At 29.3% G+C, this 19,311-nt stretch overlaps 1 protein-coding gene across 1 annotated transcript; it reads left to right on the forward strand.

Annotated features, from left to right (window-relative positions):
* The first annotated feature begins 892 nt into the window (after positions 1-892).
* Positions 893-1,720, forward strand: LOC124459413. The gene has a single exon (XM_047008858.1). The coding sequence runs from the start codon at positions 893-895 to the stop codon at positions 1,718-1,720; it is 828 nt and encodes a 275-aa protein (XP_046864814.1).
* Positions 1,721-19,311: the final 17,591 nt, after the last annotated feature.

The following is a 19,311-nucleotide window of genomic DNA, read 5'->3' on the forward strand; positions in this document are numbered from 1 at the left end:
TGTGGAAATAGAACCAAAATTAATAGTTATTCTTTCGGGACCACGCACGTAACACATAGGTTGTGATGATTGTTAATCTTCAGTTAAGGCTTTATGCTCAAGATCATGTTTTAGTTCAAGAAAGAATATTTTTCAGTGTTGTAAATTGTCATGTTATGTTGTGTAGAGTGTGAATATACCATATGATATAAACTGTAAATGTTAAGTCATATATTACTAGACAAATACGTATATAGTCACTAAACTGTGGTTTCAGTGGAAATCCTGTACGTAAATTCAAAATACTTAGGAACACTTTTCTACCCAATGTGGCATTGCGGTAGGATGTAGTAATGACGGTACTCTATAAACGGAATGGCGTGTTGCAAGTCATGCAAACGCCCAAAATCATATCCTAATAATTATAATATAAATAAGAGCTTGCAAGCGTTGGTTCGGCATTCGGAAAAACAGACGTTGTTAGACGTACAGAAGTGATAAGTTGGAAGTCGTATCGCAGGAGGCGATAGCGTTTGAATAAGTTTCAAGTTTAAAGATTGACGGTTGGCCGTAATCTCAACGTTTCAATAACATATTTGTGTCGCAAAGAACCAACGTTTGGAACTCCGTATCATAAATCGTGCACAAACCACTGTAAATATCCTATCAAGTGTTAAATACAATTGTCAAAATACAGTCCCATCGTTCGAGTGAAGTCTCGAGAGCAGTGAACCAGCACTTCGCGCAGATTGTGCGAAATTCAGTGAGCCTTCGAGCCGGATAGAGTAGCAGAATTCGAGAACACATTGATAGGATAAAAAAGGGTTGTTCACGATGTCAGAGCTGACAAGAAAGCGACAGTCGAGGTGGGCACAAATCGTACGCCACAAAGGTTGTGAACAAGGTGATAAGTATGGTAAACGACAATGCGCCATTAAGGAAAGTCGAACTGGAACAAATGCGGCTTGTACTCGTACAGAAATTGGATACAATTTCGAAGTTGGACGATGAGATTCAGAGCTTGTTGGAAAAGGATGACGATATTGCAGCAGATATTGACAGCTCATCGGAATACGGCTGCGAAGTTTTGGGCGCGTTGGCCGAAATCAACGAAGCGCTGAGCACGATAGAGACGAACAAACGAAATGAGGAACTCGCCAACACATCGGCAAGTACAGTATCCAGTGGAGCACGCTGTAGAGTAAAGCTGCCTAAACTAGAGGTGAAAAAGTTCACGGGCAAGATACAAGATTGGCGTGAATTCTGGGACTCTTTCGAAAGTTCAATCCACAACAATGACGGATTGTCTGAGGTCGACAAATTCACCTATCTGAGGGGTCTGGTGGAGGAGCCGGCCAAGTCAGCAATTTCGGGATTTGCTCTGACTTCGATTAACTATGCAGAAGCACTGAAGGTGTTAGAACGGAGATACGGGAGCAAAGTGATGGTGCAAAGGGCACACGTAAATGATTTGATGAACCTAAAGCCCGTGTACAACGAGAATGATACGACAAGGCTGCGCAAGTTCTTTGATGCCGTGGAAACGAGTTATCGAGGACTCGAGGCGCTCGGTGTAAAGGAGGAAACGTACTGCGAGATAGTCGTTCCCAATCTTCTAACAAAGATACCGAACTCATTAAAACTGACGATTACCAGGGGAAGAGACTACTTAGAGTGGGGCATGAAAGATTTTGTCGACGCGTTACAAGCCGAAGTGGAGCTGCGGAATGCCACAAATTAGCGGTCGGAGAAAAGAAGATCAACGAAGAAGACGACGGGAACCGGGAACAGCTAGCGGGTTGTTTGCCAGCCGCAACAACCGATTGTTTTGTGCTTTCTGCTGTGGAGAGCACAAGCATGAAGAATGTACCAAGGTAACGGGGCGGCAAGAACGGATGCAACTTCTTCGTAAGTTCAAACGATGTTTCAATTGTTTAAATAAGGGACATTTATCTAAAGATTGTCGTGCACGTACTAAATGTAGTGTATGTGGGGAGGGTCATCATGTTTCCATATGTGATAAGAGTAATAATAACCAGAAGGATGAAAGAAATAGTCGGGAAGAAAGTGGACAGGTTAGTGTAGCTAATGTCCATGTTAGTACTAGAAGTAGAGTGGCTCTTCAAACTGCGCAGGGAGTACTTATAGGAAAGGGTAAGACAAGAGTGCGAGTGCTTTTCGACTCGGGAAGTGAGAAATCCTTTGTGACGTGTGACGCGAAGAGGTGTGCCAAGCTTAACGTTGCTAGGCGAGAATGGTTCGAAGTTAATACATTCGGTGGTGGAAGTAACAAGGGTAGAATGACAGAGGTTGTTCATTGCGAGGTATCGGCAGTTCAAGGAGGTCGTAAAATACGCGTAGAGGCGTTAGTAGTTCCTCATATTTGCACGATCAAAAAATGAGCATCTTGAGGTAGACAAGAACAAGTATTCGCATTTGAAGGATTTGTGGTTGTCAGACGTTAATTTGAAGCAGGACACGTTAGATGTTGATGTTTTGATAGGTGCGGTTAACCTTTGGGCATTTCTACAAGGTGAGATAATTAGGGCAAGGATGACGAACCCGTTGCCATCAATACTTGTTTAGGTTGGGTAATAAGCGGTCCACTGAAAGGGAGCTCGAACTTGAAAAACGCACACGTTAATTTAGTTTCACAGATTGCAACACAAAACGCGGACAGCATTAATGGGGATGTGAGTAAATTGTGGGATTTAGAAACGCTTGGAGTAAGAGACTAATGACGTGCATGAAGCATTGCTTGACAAAATAGAGTTCAATGGGTCAAAATATGTCGTAAAATTGCCATGGAAACAGGGTCATGAGCACTTACCGTCAAATTATTCAAATAGTTTAGCACGCATGAAAGGGCAGATAAGGAGGTTGTCGAATGAGCCAGCATTGTTGAAAGAATGTGATAAAATTATAAAGGAACAGCTAGAAACGGGTGTTATAGAAAGGGTAGATGAGTCTGAACCTGGGGTAAATGTTCATTACCTTCCCCATCAAGCCGTAATACGTAAAGAGGCGAAAACAACCAAATTGAGAATTGTTTATGACGCATCGTCAAAGAGAGTAAGAGAGGGACTTCTTTGAATGACTGTCTTCATGTAGGACCACCACTAACGCCGTTGTTGTTTGACATATTAATCAGATTTAGGGAGAGCAGAGTGGCCTTGGTAGGAGACATTGAGAAAGCCTTTTTGAACGTAGAAGTAGACGAAGCAGACAGGAACTATTTGAGATTTTTGTGGGTGAGAGATGCGACTAATGGTAATTTAGAGGTTGTAGTGTATAGGTTTTGTAGAGTAGTGTTTGGACTAAATGCATCGCCCTTCTTGCTTAACCAACGCTTAGACATCACATTGCGCAATTTGTCAGTGGCGTGCGGTGACCGAATTTAATAGGCAAGCGCTGACAGTGATTCCACAATGCATTCAGTCATGTTGTACAGGTGTCGTGAAAATACCGAATGTAGAAGTAGAACATAAAAGGATGAAAATTCCTATGCTATATATTTCATAGGAACATCAATCTTATTTATACCTTACATCAGTTACATGATATCTACCGGATACAAATATCAAAACCACTACTCTTATCAATATCATAATCTTGTATTACATGCTACAGATAATATCTTCTACATACAAAAAAAATCTTACAAAATTGGGATACCACCCCTCCCCCCCTGAAAATGAATATCTTCATATTTCCATATTTTCATCAAAAAACTATAATTTATGCATTTGAACACATTTTCCATAACAAAAAAAATTTTACATAATTGGGATACCACCCCTCCTCCTGAAAACGAATTTCTTCATATTTCCATATTTTCATCAAAAGACTATAATTTTTGCATTTGAACACATTTTCCATAACAAAAAAAATTTTACAAAATTGGGATACTACCTCACTCCCCTGAAAACGATTTCTTCATATTTCCATATTTTCATCAAAAACTATAATTTATGCATTTGAACACATTTTCCATAACAAAAAATTTTACAAAATTGGGAACCCCCCCCCCTGAAAATGAATTCTTCATATTTCCATATTTTCATCAAAAACTATAATTTATGCATTTGAACACATTTTCCATAACAAAAAATTTTACAAAATGGGATACCACCCCTGAAACGAATTTCTTCATATTTCCATATTTTCATCAAAAACTATAATTTATGCATTTGAACACATTTTCCAAACAAAAAATTTTACAAAATTGGGATACCACCCTGAAAACGATTTCTTCATATTTCCATATTTTCATCAAAAACTATAATTTTGCATTTGAACACATTTTCCATAACAAAAAATTTTACAAAATTGGGAACCACCCTCCCCTGAAACGAATTTCTTCATATTTCCATATTTTCATCAAAAACTATAATTTATGCATTTGAACACATTTTCCATAACAAAAAAAATTTACAAAATTGGGACACCACCCCCCCCTGAAAACGAATTTCTTCATATTTCCATATTTTCATCAAAAACTATAATTTATGCATTTGAACACATTTTCGACAAAAAAAATTTTACAAAATTGTGAATCCACCCCCCCCTGAAAACGAATTTCATGATATTTCCATATTTTCATCAAAAAACTATAATTTTTGCGTTTGAACACATTTTCCTTCACAAAAAAATTTTACAAAATTGGATACCACCCCACCCCCCTGAAAACGAATTTCTCCATATTTCCATATTTTCATCAAAAAACTATAATTTATGCATTTGAACACATTTTCCATCACAAAAAAATTTTACAAAATTGGGATACCACCCCCCTGAAAATTTCTTCATATTTCCATATTTTCATCAAAAACTATAATTTATGCATTTGAACACATTTTCCACAAAAAAAAATTTTACAAAATTGGGAACCACCCCCTGAAAACAATTTCTTCATATTTCCATATTTTCATCAAAAACTATAATTTATGCATTTGAACACATTTTCCATAACAAAAAAATTTTACAAAATTGGGAACACCCCTCCCCTGAAAACGAATTTCTTCATATTTCCATATTTTCATCAAAAACTATAATTTATGCATTTGAACACATTTTCCATAACAAAAAAATTTACAAAATTGGGAACCACCCTCCCCTGAAAACGAATTTCTTCATATTTCCATATTTTCATCAAAAGACTATAATTTATGCATTTGAACACATTTTCTATAACAAGAAAAATTTTACAAAATTGGGAACCACCCCTCCCCCCCTGTAAACAAATTTCTTCATATTTCCATATTTTCATCAAAAAACTATAATTTATGCATTTGAACACATTTTCCATAACAAAAAATTTTACAAAATTGGGATACCACCCACCCCTGAAAACAATTTCTTCATATTTCCATATTTTCATCAAAAACTATAATTTTGCATTTGAACACATTTTCCACAACAAAAAATTTTACAAAATTGGGAACCACCCTCCCCTGAAAACGAATTTCTTCATATTTCCATATTTTCATCAAAAACTATAATTTATGCATTTGAACACATTTTCCATAACAAAAAAATTTACAAAATTGGGACATCACCCCTCCCCCCCTGAAAACGAATTTCTTCATATTTCCATATTTTCATCAAAAAACTATAATTTATGCATTTGAACACATTTTCGACAAAAATAAGAAATTTTACAAAATTTGGAATCCACCCTCCCCTGAAAATGAATTTCTTCATATTTCCATATTTTCATCAAAAGACTATAATTTATGCATTTGAACACATTTTCCAAAAAAAAAAATTTTACAAAATTGTGAATCCACCCCCCCCTGAAAACGAATTTCTTCATATTTCCATATTTTCATCAAAAACTATAATTTTGCATTTGAACACATTTTCCATAAAAAAAATTTTACAAAATTGGATACCACCCCCTGAAAACGATTTCTTCATATTTCCATATTTTCATCAAAAACTATAATTTATGCATTTGAACACATTTTCCATAACAAAAAAATTTTACAAAATTGGGAACCACCCCCCCCTGAAAATGAATTTCTTCATATTTCCATATTTTCATCAAAAACTATAATTTATGCATTTGAACACATTTTCCACAACAAAAAATTTTACAAAATTGGGAACCACCCTCCCCTGAAAACGAATTTCTTCATATTTCCATATTTTCATCAAAAACTATAATTTATGCATTTGAACACATTTTCCATAACAAAAAATTTTACAAAATTGGGAACCACCCTCCCCTGAAAACGAATTTCTTCATATTTCCATATTTTCATCAAAAACTATAATTTATGCATTTGAACACATTTTCCATAACAAAAAATTTTACAAAATTGGGATACCACCCTCCCCTGAAAACGAATTTCTTCATATTTCCATATTTTCATCAAAAACTATAATTTTGCATTTGAACACATTTTCCACAACAAAAAATTTTACAAAATTGGGAACCACCCTCCCCTGAAAACGAATTTCTTCATATTTCCATATTTTCATCAAAAACTATAATTTATGCATTTGAACACATTTTCCATAACAAAAAAATTTTACAAAATTGGGACACCACCCTCCCCTGAAAACGAATTTCTTCATATTTCCATATTTTCATCAAAAACTATAATTTATGCATTTGAACACATTTTCCATAAAAAAAAATTTTACAAAATTTGGAATCACCCCTCCCCCCCTGAAAATGAATTTCTTCATATTTCCATATTTTCATCAAAAACTATAATTTATGCATTTGAACACATTTTCCACAAAAAAAATTTTACAAAATTGGAAACCTCCCCTGAAAACGAATTTCTTCATATTTCCATATTTTCATCAAAAACTATAATTTTGCATTTGAACACATTTTCCATAACAAAAATTTTACAAAATTGGGAACCACCCTCCCCTGAAAATGAATTTCTTCATATTTCCATATTTTCATCAAAAACTATAATTTATGCATTTGAACACATTTTCCATAACAAAAAAATTTTACAAAATTGGGAACCACCCCTCCCCCCCTGAAAACGAATTTCTTCATATTTCCATATTTTCATCAAAAACTATAATTTATGCATTTGAACACATTTTCCATAACAAAAAATTTTACAAAATTGGGATACCACCCCCCTGAAAACGAATTTCTTCATATTTCCATATTTTCATCAAAAACTATAATTTTGCATTTGAACACATTTTCCACAACAAAAAATTTTACAAAATTGGGAACCACCCTCCCCTGAAAACGATTTTCTTCATATTTCCATATTTTCATCAAAAACTATAATTTATGCATTTGAACACATTTTCCATAACAAAAAATTTTACAAAATTGGGATACCACCCACCCCTGAAAACAATTTCTTCATATTTCCATATTTTCATCAAAAACTATAATTTATGCATTTGAACACATTTTCCATAACAAAAAATTTTACAAAATTGGGAACCACCCTCCCCCTGAAAACGATTTTCTTCATATTTCCATATTTTCATCAAAACTATAATTTATGCATTTGAACACATTTTCCATAACAAAAAAATTTTACAAAATTGGGACATCACCCTCCCCTGAAAACGAATTTCTTCATATTTCCATATTTTCATCAAAAACTATAATTTATGCATTTGAACACATTTTCCATAAAAAAAAAATTTTACAAAATTGGGAATCACCCCTCCCCTGAAAAGAATTTCTTCATATTTCCATATTTTCATCAAAAACTATAATTTATGCATTTGAACACATTTTCCATAACAAAAAATTTTACAAAATTGGATACCACCCCCCTGAAAAGATTTCTTCATATTTCCATATTTTCATCAAAAACTATAATTTATGCATTTGAACACATTTTCCATAACAAAAAAATTTTACAAAATTGGGATACCACCCTCCCCTGAAAATGAATTTCTTCATATTTCCATATTTTCATCAAAAACTATAATTTATGCATTTGAACACATTTTCCATAACAAAAAATTTTACAAAATTGGGAACCACCCTCCTGAAAACGAATTTCTTCATATTTCCATATTTTCATCAAAAACTATAATTTATGCATTTGAACACATTTTCCATAACAAAAAATTTTACAAAATTGGGACACCACCCCTGAAAACGAATTTCTTCATATTTCCATATTTTCATCAAAAACTATAATTTATGCATTTGAACACATTTTCCATAACAAAAAATTTTACAAAATTGGGAACCACCCTCCCCTGAAAACGAATTTCTTCATATTTCCATATTTTCATCAAAAACTATAATTTATGCATTTGAACACATTTTCCATAACAAAAAAATTTTACAAAATTGGGACACCACCCTCCCCTGAAAATGAATTTCTTCATATTTCCATATTTTCATCAAAAACTATAATTTATGCATTTGAACACATTTTCCATAACAAAAAAATTTTACAAAATTGGGAACCACCCTCCCCTGAAAATGAATTTCTTCATATTTCCATATTTTCATCAAAAACTATAATTTATGCATTTGAACACATTTTCCATAACAAAAAATTTTACAAAATTGGGATACCACCCCCCTGAAAACAATTTCTTCATATTTCCATATTTTCATCAAAAACTATAATTTATGCATTTGAACACATTTTCCATAACAAAAAATTTTACAAAATTGGGATACCACCCTGAAAAGAATTTCTTCATATTTCCATATTTTCATCAAAAACTATAATTTATGCATTTGAACACATTTTCCATAACAAAAAATTTTACAAAATTGGGATACCACCCTCCCCTGAAAACGAATTTCTTCATATTTCCATATTTTCATCAAAAACTATAATTTATGCATTTGAACACATTTTCCATAACAAAAAATTTACAAAATTGGGAACCACCCTCCCCTGAAAACGAATTTCTTCATATTTCCATATTTTCATCAAAAACTATAATTTATGCATTTGAACACATTTTCCATAACAAAAAATTTTACAAAATTGGGATACCACCCTCCCCTGAAAACGATTTCTTCATATTTCCATATTTTCATCAAAAACTATAATTTTGCATTTGAACACATTTTCCACAACAAAAAAATTTTACAAAATTGGGAACCACCCCTGAAAACGAATTTCTTCATATTTCCATATTTTCATCAAAAACTATAATTTATGCATTTGAACACATTTTCCATAACAAAAAATTTTACAAAATTGGGAACCACCCTCCCCTGAAAATGAATTTCTTCATATTTCCATATTTTCATCAAAAACTATAATTTATGCATTTGAACACATTTTCCATAACAAAAAATTTTACAAAATTGGGATACCACCCCCCCCTGAAAACGAATTTCTTCATATTTCCATATTTTCATCAAAAACTATAATTTTGCATTTGAACACATTTTCCACAACAAAAAATTTTACAAAATTGGGAACCACCCCCTGAAAACGAATTTCTTCATATTTCCATATTTTCATCAAAAACTATAATTTATGCATTTGAACACATTTTCCATAACAAAAAAATTTTACAAAATTGGGACACCACCCTCCCCTGAAAATGAATTTCTTCATATTTCCATATTTTCATCAAAAACTATAATTTATGCATTTGAACACATTTTCCATAACAAAAAATTTTACAAAATTGGGATACCACCCTCCCCCTGAAAAGAATTTCTTCATATTTCCATATTTTCATCAAAAACTATAATTTTGCATTTGAACACATTTTCCATAACAAAAAATTTTACAAAATTGGGAACCACCCCCCTGAAAACGAATTTCTTCATATTTCCATATTTTCATCAAAAACTATAATTTATGCATTTGAACACATTTTCCATAACAAAAAATTTTACAAAATTGGGACACCACCTCCCCCTGAAAACGAATTTCTTCATATTTCCATATTTTCATCAAAAACTATAATTTATGCATTTGAACACATTTTCCATAACAAAAAAATTTTACAAAATTGGGATACCACCCTCCCCTGAAAACGAATTTCTTCATATTTCCATATTTTCATCAAAAACTATAATTTATGCATTTGAACACATTTTCCATAACAAAAAATTTTACAAAATTGGGAACCACCCTCCCCTGAAAACGAATTTCTTCATATTTCCATATTTTCATCAAAAACTATAATTTATGCATTTGAACACATTTTCCATAACAAAAAAATTTTACAAAATTGGGACACCACCCTCCCCTGAAAATGAATTTCTTCATATTTCCATATTTTCATCAAAAACTATAATTTATGCATTTGAACACATTTTCCACAACAAAAAATTTTACAAAATTGGGACCACCCTCCCCTGAAAACAGATTTCTTCATATTTCCATATTTTCATCAAAAACTATAATTTATGCATTTGAACACATTTTCCATAACAAAAAAATTTTACAAAATTGGGATACCACCCTCCCCTGAAAACGAATTTCTTCATATTTCCATATTTTCATCAAAAACTATAATTTATGCATTTGAACACATTTTCCATAACAAAAAATTTTTACAAAATTGGGAACCACCCTCCCCTGAAAACGAATTTCTTCATATTTCCATATTTTCATCAAAAACTATAATTTATGCATTTGAACACATTTTCCATAACAAAAAAATTTTACAAAATTGGGATACCACCCTCCCCTGAAAACGAATTTCTTCATATTTCCATATTTTCATCAAAAACTATAATTTTTGCATTTGAACACATTTTCCACAACAAAAAATTTTACAAAATTGGGAACCACCCTCCCCTGAAAACGAATTTCTTCATATTTCCATATTTTCATCAAAAACTATAATTTATGCATTTGAACACATTTTCCATAACAAAAAAAATTTACAAAATTGGGAACCACCCCCTGAAAATGAATTTCTTCATATTTCCATATTTTCATCAAAAACTATAATTTATGCATTTGAACACATTTTCCATAACAAAAAATTTTACAAAATTGGGAACCACCCTCCCCTGAAAACGAATTTCTTCATATTTCCATATTTTCATCAAAAACTATAATTTATGCATTTGAACACATTTTCCATAACAAAAAATTTTACAAAATTGGGATACCACCCCCCCCTGAAAAGAATTTCTTCATATTTCCATATTTTCATCAAAAACTATAATTTTGCATTTGAACACATTTTCCACAACAAAAAATTTTACAAAATTGGGAACCACCCTGAAAACGAATTTCTTCATATTTCCATATTTTCATCAAAAACTATAATTTATGCATTTGAACACATTTTCCATAACAAAAAATTTTACAAAATTGGGACCACCCTCCCCTGAAAATGAATTTCTTCATATTTCCATATTTTCATCAAAAACTATAATTTATGCATTTGAACACATTTTCCATAACAAAAAAATTTTACAAAATTGGGATACCACCCTCCCCTGAAAACGAATTTCTTCATATTTCCATATTTTCATCAAAAACTATAATTTTGCATTTGAACACATTTTCCACAACAAAAAATTTTACAAAATTGGGAACCACCCCCCTGAAAACAATTTCTTCATATTTCCATATTTTCATCAAAAACTATAATTTATGCATTTGAACACATTTTCCATAACAAAAAATTTTACAAAATTGGGACCACCCTCCCCTGAAAACAATTTCTTCATATTTCCATATTTTCATCAAAAACTATAATTTATGCATTTGAACACATTTTCCATAACAAAAAATTTTACAAAATTGGGAACCACCCTCCCCTGAAAACGAATTTCTTCATATTTCCATATTTTCATCAAAAACTATAATTTATGCATTTGAACACATTTTCCATAACAAAAAAATTTTACAAAATTGGGAACCACCCTCCCCCTGAAAACGAATTTCTTCATATTTCCATATTTTCATCAAAAACTATAATTTATGCATTTGAACACATTTTCCATAACAAAAAAATTTTACAAAATTGGGACACCACCCTCCCCTGAAAATGAATTTCTTCATATTTCCATATTTTCATCAAAAACTATAATTTATGCATTTGAACACATTTTCCATAACAAAAAAATTTTACAAAATTGGGAACCACCCTCCCCTGAAAACGAATTTCTTCATATTTCCATATTTTCATCAAAAACTATAATTTATGCATTTGAACACATTTTCCATAACAAAAAAATTTTACAAAATTGGGATACCACCCCTCCCTGAAAACGAATTTCTTCATATTTCCATATTTTCATCAAAAACTATAATTTATGCATTTGAACACATTTTCCATAACAAAAAATTTTACAAAATTGGGATACCACCCTCCCCCTGAAAACGAATTTCTTCATATTTCCATATTTTCATCAAAAGACTATAATTTATGCATTTGAACATATTTTCCATAACAAAAAAAAAATTTACAAAATTGGGACACCACCACTCCCCCCTGAAAATGAATTTCTTCATATTTCCATATTTTCATCAAAAAACTATAATTTATGCATTTGAACACATTTTCCATAACAAAAAATTTTACAAAATTGGGATACCACCCACCCCTGAAAACGAATTTCTTCATATTTCCATATTTTCATGAAAAGACTATAATTTTTGCATTTGAACACATTTTCCACAACAAAAAATTTTACAAAATTGGGGAACCACCCCTCCCCCCCTGAAAACGAATTTCTTCATATTTCCATATTTTCATCAAAAAACTATAATTTATGCATTTGAACACATTTTCCATAACAAAAAAATTTTACAAAATTGGGACACCACCCTCCCCTGAAAACGAAATTCTTCATATTTCCATATTTTCATCAAAAAACTATAATTTATGCATTTGAACACATTTTCTATAACAAAAAAGTTTTACGAAATTGGGATACCACCCCCCCCTGAAAACGAATTTCTTCATATTTCCATATTTTCATCAAAAAACTATAATTTATGCATTTGAACACATTTTCGACAAAAATAAGAAATTTTACAAAATTGGGATACCACCTCCCCAAAACGAATTTCTCCATATTTCCATATTTTCATTAAAAAACTATAATTTATGCATTTGAACACATTTTCCACAAAAATAAAATTTTTTACTAAATTGGGAATCCAATCCCTCCCCCCTGAAAACGAATTTCATGATATTTCCATATTTTCATCAAAAAACTATAATTTTTACATTTGAGCACATTTTCCATAACAAAAAAATTTTACGAAATTGGGATACCACCCTTCCCCCCCTGAAAATGAATTTCTTCATATTTCCATATTTTCATCAAAAAACTATAATTTTTGCATTTGAACACATTTTCCATAAAAATAATTTTACAAAATTGGAATTTCCAAAAATTTTTGCAAAAAAAATTTTTACAAAATTTGGAATCCACCCCTCCCCACTGAAAATGTTATTAAATGTTTCATATTTCATATTTTAACAAATATGATTTATATCATATTTGTCATATTATCATATAAATTATGATAATATATAATATATAATAATAATATATGATTGTTATTAAATATATGATATTATATCATGATATCATATATAACAAATATTAAATCATATATACAACAATATCATATGATTTGATCATATTTTATTGACATTTCATATGAAATCATATCATTTCATTAAATCATATAACATTTCATATGAAATCATATCAACAATCATATGATTTATGATTGTTTCATATGATTTTTTTAAGAAACTAAGTTTTTTTAAATAAAAGGCTCAATTTTTTAAGTTTATGTCTTCAATTATATTAAGGCAATTAATTCTAAAAAGAAAATGTAATCTAATTTTACTGTTAAAGTTGTTTGAAAATCATTGTTTTAACGTTATTAGATTATTTTGTAATAATATCACTTATTTTAAAAAGAACATAGTTTTTATAATAAAATGATTTATGATTGTTTCATATGATTTTTTTAAGAAACTAACTTTTTTTTAAATAAAAGGCTCAATTTTTTAAGTTTATGTCTTCAATTATATTAAGGCAATTAATTCTAAATAGAAAATGTAATCTAATTTTTTTGTTAAAGTTGTTCAAAAATCATTGTTTTAACGTTATTAGATTATTTTGTAATAATACCACTTATTTTAAAAAGAACATAGTTTTTATAATAAAATGCTAGTTTTAAAACTTTTACAAACAAAACGAGTCCACCATTCTTGAAAATAAATTTCTTTAAAGTTTCATAATTTTCACCATCATCATCATCATAATATCTTTTTGCGCCAGGGTGATATCCAAACTTGGGCTGGAAGTTTGGAAGTGTTGCGCGTGTTGTAGCAATCAGTCGAAATCAGGGACGGCATGTGAAGCCTTTCTACTTGTCCCCATAATTGTCATCAAAAGACATTCATGCAATTAAACACATTTTGCACATCAAAATGATTTTTCGCAAAAAAATCGTGTCTACCTCCCCTGGAAATGAAATTTTCATATTTTCATCAAAAGACTACAATGCACGCATTTGAAAACTTTTCCTTATCAAAAACAACTTATACAAAAATAGGAATTTCATCCCCCCCTGAAAATGAATTTTATCATAGTATCATACTTTCATCTAAAGACTATAATTGATGCATTTTAACACATTTTCCAAGTCAAAAAGATTTTTTAATAAAAAATCCAGTCAACCCACCCTAAAAATAAATTTTAACATATTTTTATGTTTTCATCAAAAGACTATAATTCATACATTTTCCAAAACAAAAGAACTTTTACAAAAATAGGGATTCCACCCCCATGAAAGGGAATTTTATCATATTTCCATATTTTCGTCAAATGACTATAATTAATGCATTATATTATCATATTTTCGTGTTTTTACCAAAAGAGCATCATTCATGCATTTAAATACATTTTCTACATAAAAAGTACTTTTACAAAAAAACAAAGTCTACCCCCCTGAAAATGAATTTTATCATATTTTCATATTTTTACAAAAAGAGCAACATTCATGCATATGATCACATTTCCACAACAAAAATAACTTTTACAAAAAAGTGAGTCAACGCCCCCTTAAAAATGAGTTTTATCATATTTTCATATTTTTACAAAAAGAGCATCATTCATGGATTTGAACACATTTTCTACATCAAAAAGCACTTTTAAAAAAAAGCTAATCCACTCACCTGGTAATGAATTTTATCATAAATCCATATTTTTACAAAAAGACCATAATTCATGCATTTGAACATATGTTCCACAACAAAAAGAACTATTAAAAAAAGTGAGTGAACCCCCTGAAAATGAATTGATTATATTTTCGTATTTTTACAAAGAGCAACATTGTTGAATTTAAACACATTTTCTACAACAGAAAGAACTATTACAAAAAAATTGAGTCCACCCCTCCTGAAAAAATATTTTGTCATATTTTCATATTTTTATAAAAAGAGATTCATTCATGCATTTAAACACATTTTCAACAACAAAAACTCCCTTGTTAGTTTTTTTAATAATATCACTTATTTTTAAACAATAAATTTTTATAGTAAAATGCTAGTTTTTGAAAAATTTTTATAGCTTTTATTGTTTAAATTTATTAAAAGCAAGCAATTTCAAAAAAAATTCTAGTCTTAAATATTTAATAAAATTGTGCACAAATCATAACTATAATGTTATTGAGATCATGTGGACTTTGACTATTTTTTACGACATTTTGAGTTTCTGCTTTCAGTTTAAGGCAACCAATTATAAATAAGAAATGTTGATCCAACTTTTTTGTCAAAGTTTTGTAAAAATCATTAGGTAATTATTTTATTGTTTTGCAACAATATCACTTTCTTTCAAAACAACAGATTTTTTAACAAAATTGTTTTTAAAGATTTTTCTTCATTTTTGCAATCTTGTTAATGTGAAGCAACTTCATAAATAAATTTTAGTTTTATTTTATTAGATAAATTTTTAAAATACGATCTTATAATAGTATGATTGTTTTTAAGACACTAAGTTCTTTTAACGAAATTGTTACTTTTTTAATTTTGTTGATTGCTTCATAATCAAATAATCAACAAATGATTTTCAAGTTTTGCTTTCAGTTTAAGGCAACCAATTCTAAATAAAATGTTGATCCAACTTTATTTGTCAAAATTGTGTAAAATCATTATTTTAAAGTTATTAGCTTATATTGTAATAATATCACTTAGCAACTCCAAAAAAGCTTCTAGTCTTACTTTCATTCGTAAAATTGTGCACAGTTTACAATTTCAATGTTATTAGATTTAATTGAAATATTTCTAAACACCTTTTCTAAAATAACATTTTTTGAATAAAAGCTTTAATTTCTTCAGTTTTTGTCTTTAATTCATTTAAGGCAACCAATTTTAAATAAAAATTAATCCAATTTTTATTGTCAAAATGTAAATATCATTAGGTAAGTTCATTAGATTATTTTGTAATAATATCAATTATCTTTAAAACAACAGAATTTTAATAATAAAATGCTTGTTTTAATTTTCTCGATCATTTTTATTGCATTTATACTAAAAGCAAGCAATTCCCAAAAAACATCTAGTCTTACTTTTCTTGTAAAATTGTCCACGATTTTAATGTTATTAGATTGTTAAAACATAATTATATATGATTTATATCATATATAAATATGAATATATATTATCATATTATTATAAATCATCATATATCATCATATTTCATCAATAAATATATGATTTATGAATTTGATATCATATAATATCATATTCATATGATGATGATGATGATGATCAAATCAAATCATATTTCATATGAAATGATCTATTTAATATGAACTATTTCATATGATCTATTTCATATCATATCATGAAATAGATATGATTAATAGAATATGATATGATATGAATATGATATGAAATATGATATGATGAAATGATATGAAATGTCATATGATTGTTGATATGATCAACAATGATATGAAATATGGTAACAAATATCATATTTGTTAAAATAAGATATGTTGTGAGTCAACCCCCAAAAATTAATGAATTTGAACACATTTTCCACAACAAAAAGAACTTTTACAAAATACGTGAGTCAACCCCCTAAAAATCAAATTTATCATATTTTTATATTTTTACAAAAAGAGCAATATTCATGAATTTGAACACATTTTCTACATGAAAAAGAGCGTTTACACAAAAAGTGAGTCCATCCCACCTGAAAATGAACTTTATCATATTTTCATATTTTTACCAAAATAGCATCATTCATGAATTTGAACACATTTTCTACAACAATAGGAACTTTTCCAAAAAAATTGAATCCACCCCCTGAAAATTGATTTAATCATAAAGACATATTTTTACAAAAAGGTCATAATTCATGCATTTGAACTTATTTTCCACAGAAAAAGAACAATTACAAAAAAATTGACTCCCCCCCTTTGAAAATGAATTTTGTCCTGAATCCATATTGTCGAAAAAAGACCATAATTCATAAATTCAAACACATTTTCCACAACAAAAAGAACTTTTACAAAATACGTGAGTCAACCCCCCATAAAAATCAAATTTATCATATTTTTATATTTTTACAAAAAGAGCATCATTCATGAATTTCAACACATTTTCCACAACAATAGGAACTTTTCCAAAAAAAGTGAATCCATCCCCCTAAAAATGAATTTTCTCAAAAAGCCATATTTTTACAAAAAGACCATAATTCATGCATTTGAACTCATTTTCCACAACAAAAACTCCGTTGTTAGATTATTTTATAATAGTATCACTTATTTTAAAACAATAAATTTAATAGTAAAATGCTAGTTTTGAAAAATTTTTATAGCTTTTATTGTAAATTTATTAAAAGCAAGCAATTTCAAAAAAAATTTTAGTCTTAATTTTTTAATAAAATTTGCACAAATTGTCCAAACAATAACTATAATGTTATTTAGATCATGTGGACGTTAATAACAGTTTCGTATTTTCATCAAAAGACTATAATTGATTATTTGAACAAATTTTCCACATCAAAAAGATTTTTTACAAGGTAATCGAGTAAGATTTTTTACAAGGTAAAACTTTTACAAAAATAGGAATTCAAGCCCCCTGAAAATAAATTTAATCACATTTCAAAATTTGAACTTTGTCTAACACAAATTTTCAACGTCAAAAAGATTTTTTAATAAAAAATTGAGTCAAAACCCCCTGAAAATGAATTTTAACATTTTTTTATATTTTCATCAAAAGACTATAATTCATACATTTTCCAAAACAAAAAGAACTTTTACAAAAATAGGGATTCCAACTCCCTGAAAGTTAATTTTATCATATTTCCATATTTTCGTCAAATGACTATAATTAATGCATTTAAACACATTTTCCACATCAAAAAGAACTTTTACAAAAAAATCGAGTCCATCCCCCTTGAAGATGAATTTTATCATAATTCCATATTTTCATCTAAAGACTATAATTCATGCATTTGAACACATTTTCCACATCAAAAAGAACTTTTACAAAAAAATCGAGTCCATCCCCCATAAAAATGAGTTTTATTATAGTTATATGAATTATAGTCTTTCGATGAAAATAGAAAAATATGTTAAACTTCTTTTTCTGTGTGGGTGGACTCGATTTCCTTGTAAAAAATCTTTGATTTGGAAAATTTTCAAAAATTCATGAGATATACACTTTTGGTGAAAATGTGAAAATATGATAAAATTCATATTCATGGGGGGTGGCCTATATTTTTTTGTGAAAGTTCTTTTTAATGTGGAAAATGTGTTGAAGTGCATGAATTATAGTCTTTTGATGAAAATTTGGAATTATCATAAAACTCATTTTCAGGGGGGAGGGGTGGATTCCAAATTTTGTAAAAATTTTTTTTGTTATGGAAATGTGTTCAAATGCATAAATTATAGTCTTTTGATGAAAATTTGGAATTATTATAAAATTCATTTTCAGGGAGGAGGGGTGGATTCCAAGTTTTGTAAAATTTTTTTTTTGTTATTGAAATGTGTTCAAATGCATAAATTATAGTTTTTTGATGAAAATATGGAAATATCATGAAATTCATTTTCAGGGGGGAAGGGTGGTAACCATATTTTGTAAAATTTTTTTTGTTATGGAAAATGTGTTCAAATTCATTAATTTTTTGGGGGGGGGGTTGACTCACAACATATCTTATTTTAACAAATATGATATTTGTTACCATATTTCATATCATTGTTGATCATATGAACAATCATATGACATTTCATATCATTTCATCATATCATATTTCATATCATATTCATATCATATCATATTCTATTAATCATATCTATTTCATGATATGATATGAAATAGATCATATGAAATAGTTCATATTAAATAGATCATTTCATATGAAATATGATTTGATTTGATCATCATCATCATCAT

Source organism: Xenia sp. Carnegie-2017, unplaced genomic scaffold, assembly GCF_021976095.1.
Source record: "Xenia sp. Carnegie-2017 unplaced genomic scaffold, XeniaSp_v1 HiC_scaffold_98, whole genome shotgun sequence".
Taxonomy (NCBI): domain Eukaryota; kingdom Metazoa; phylum Cnidaria; class Anthozoa; order Malacalcyonacea; family Xeniidae; genus Xenia; species Xenia sp. Carnegie-2017.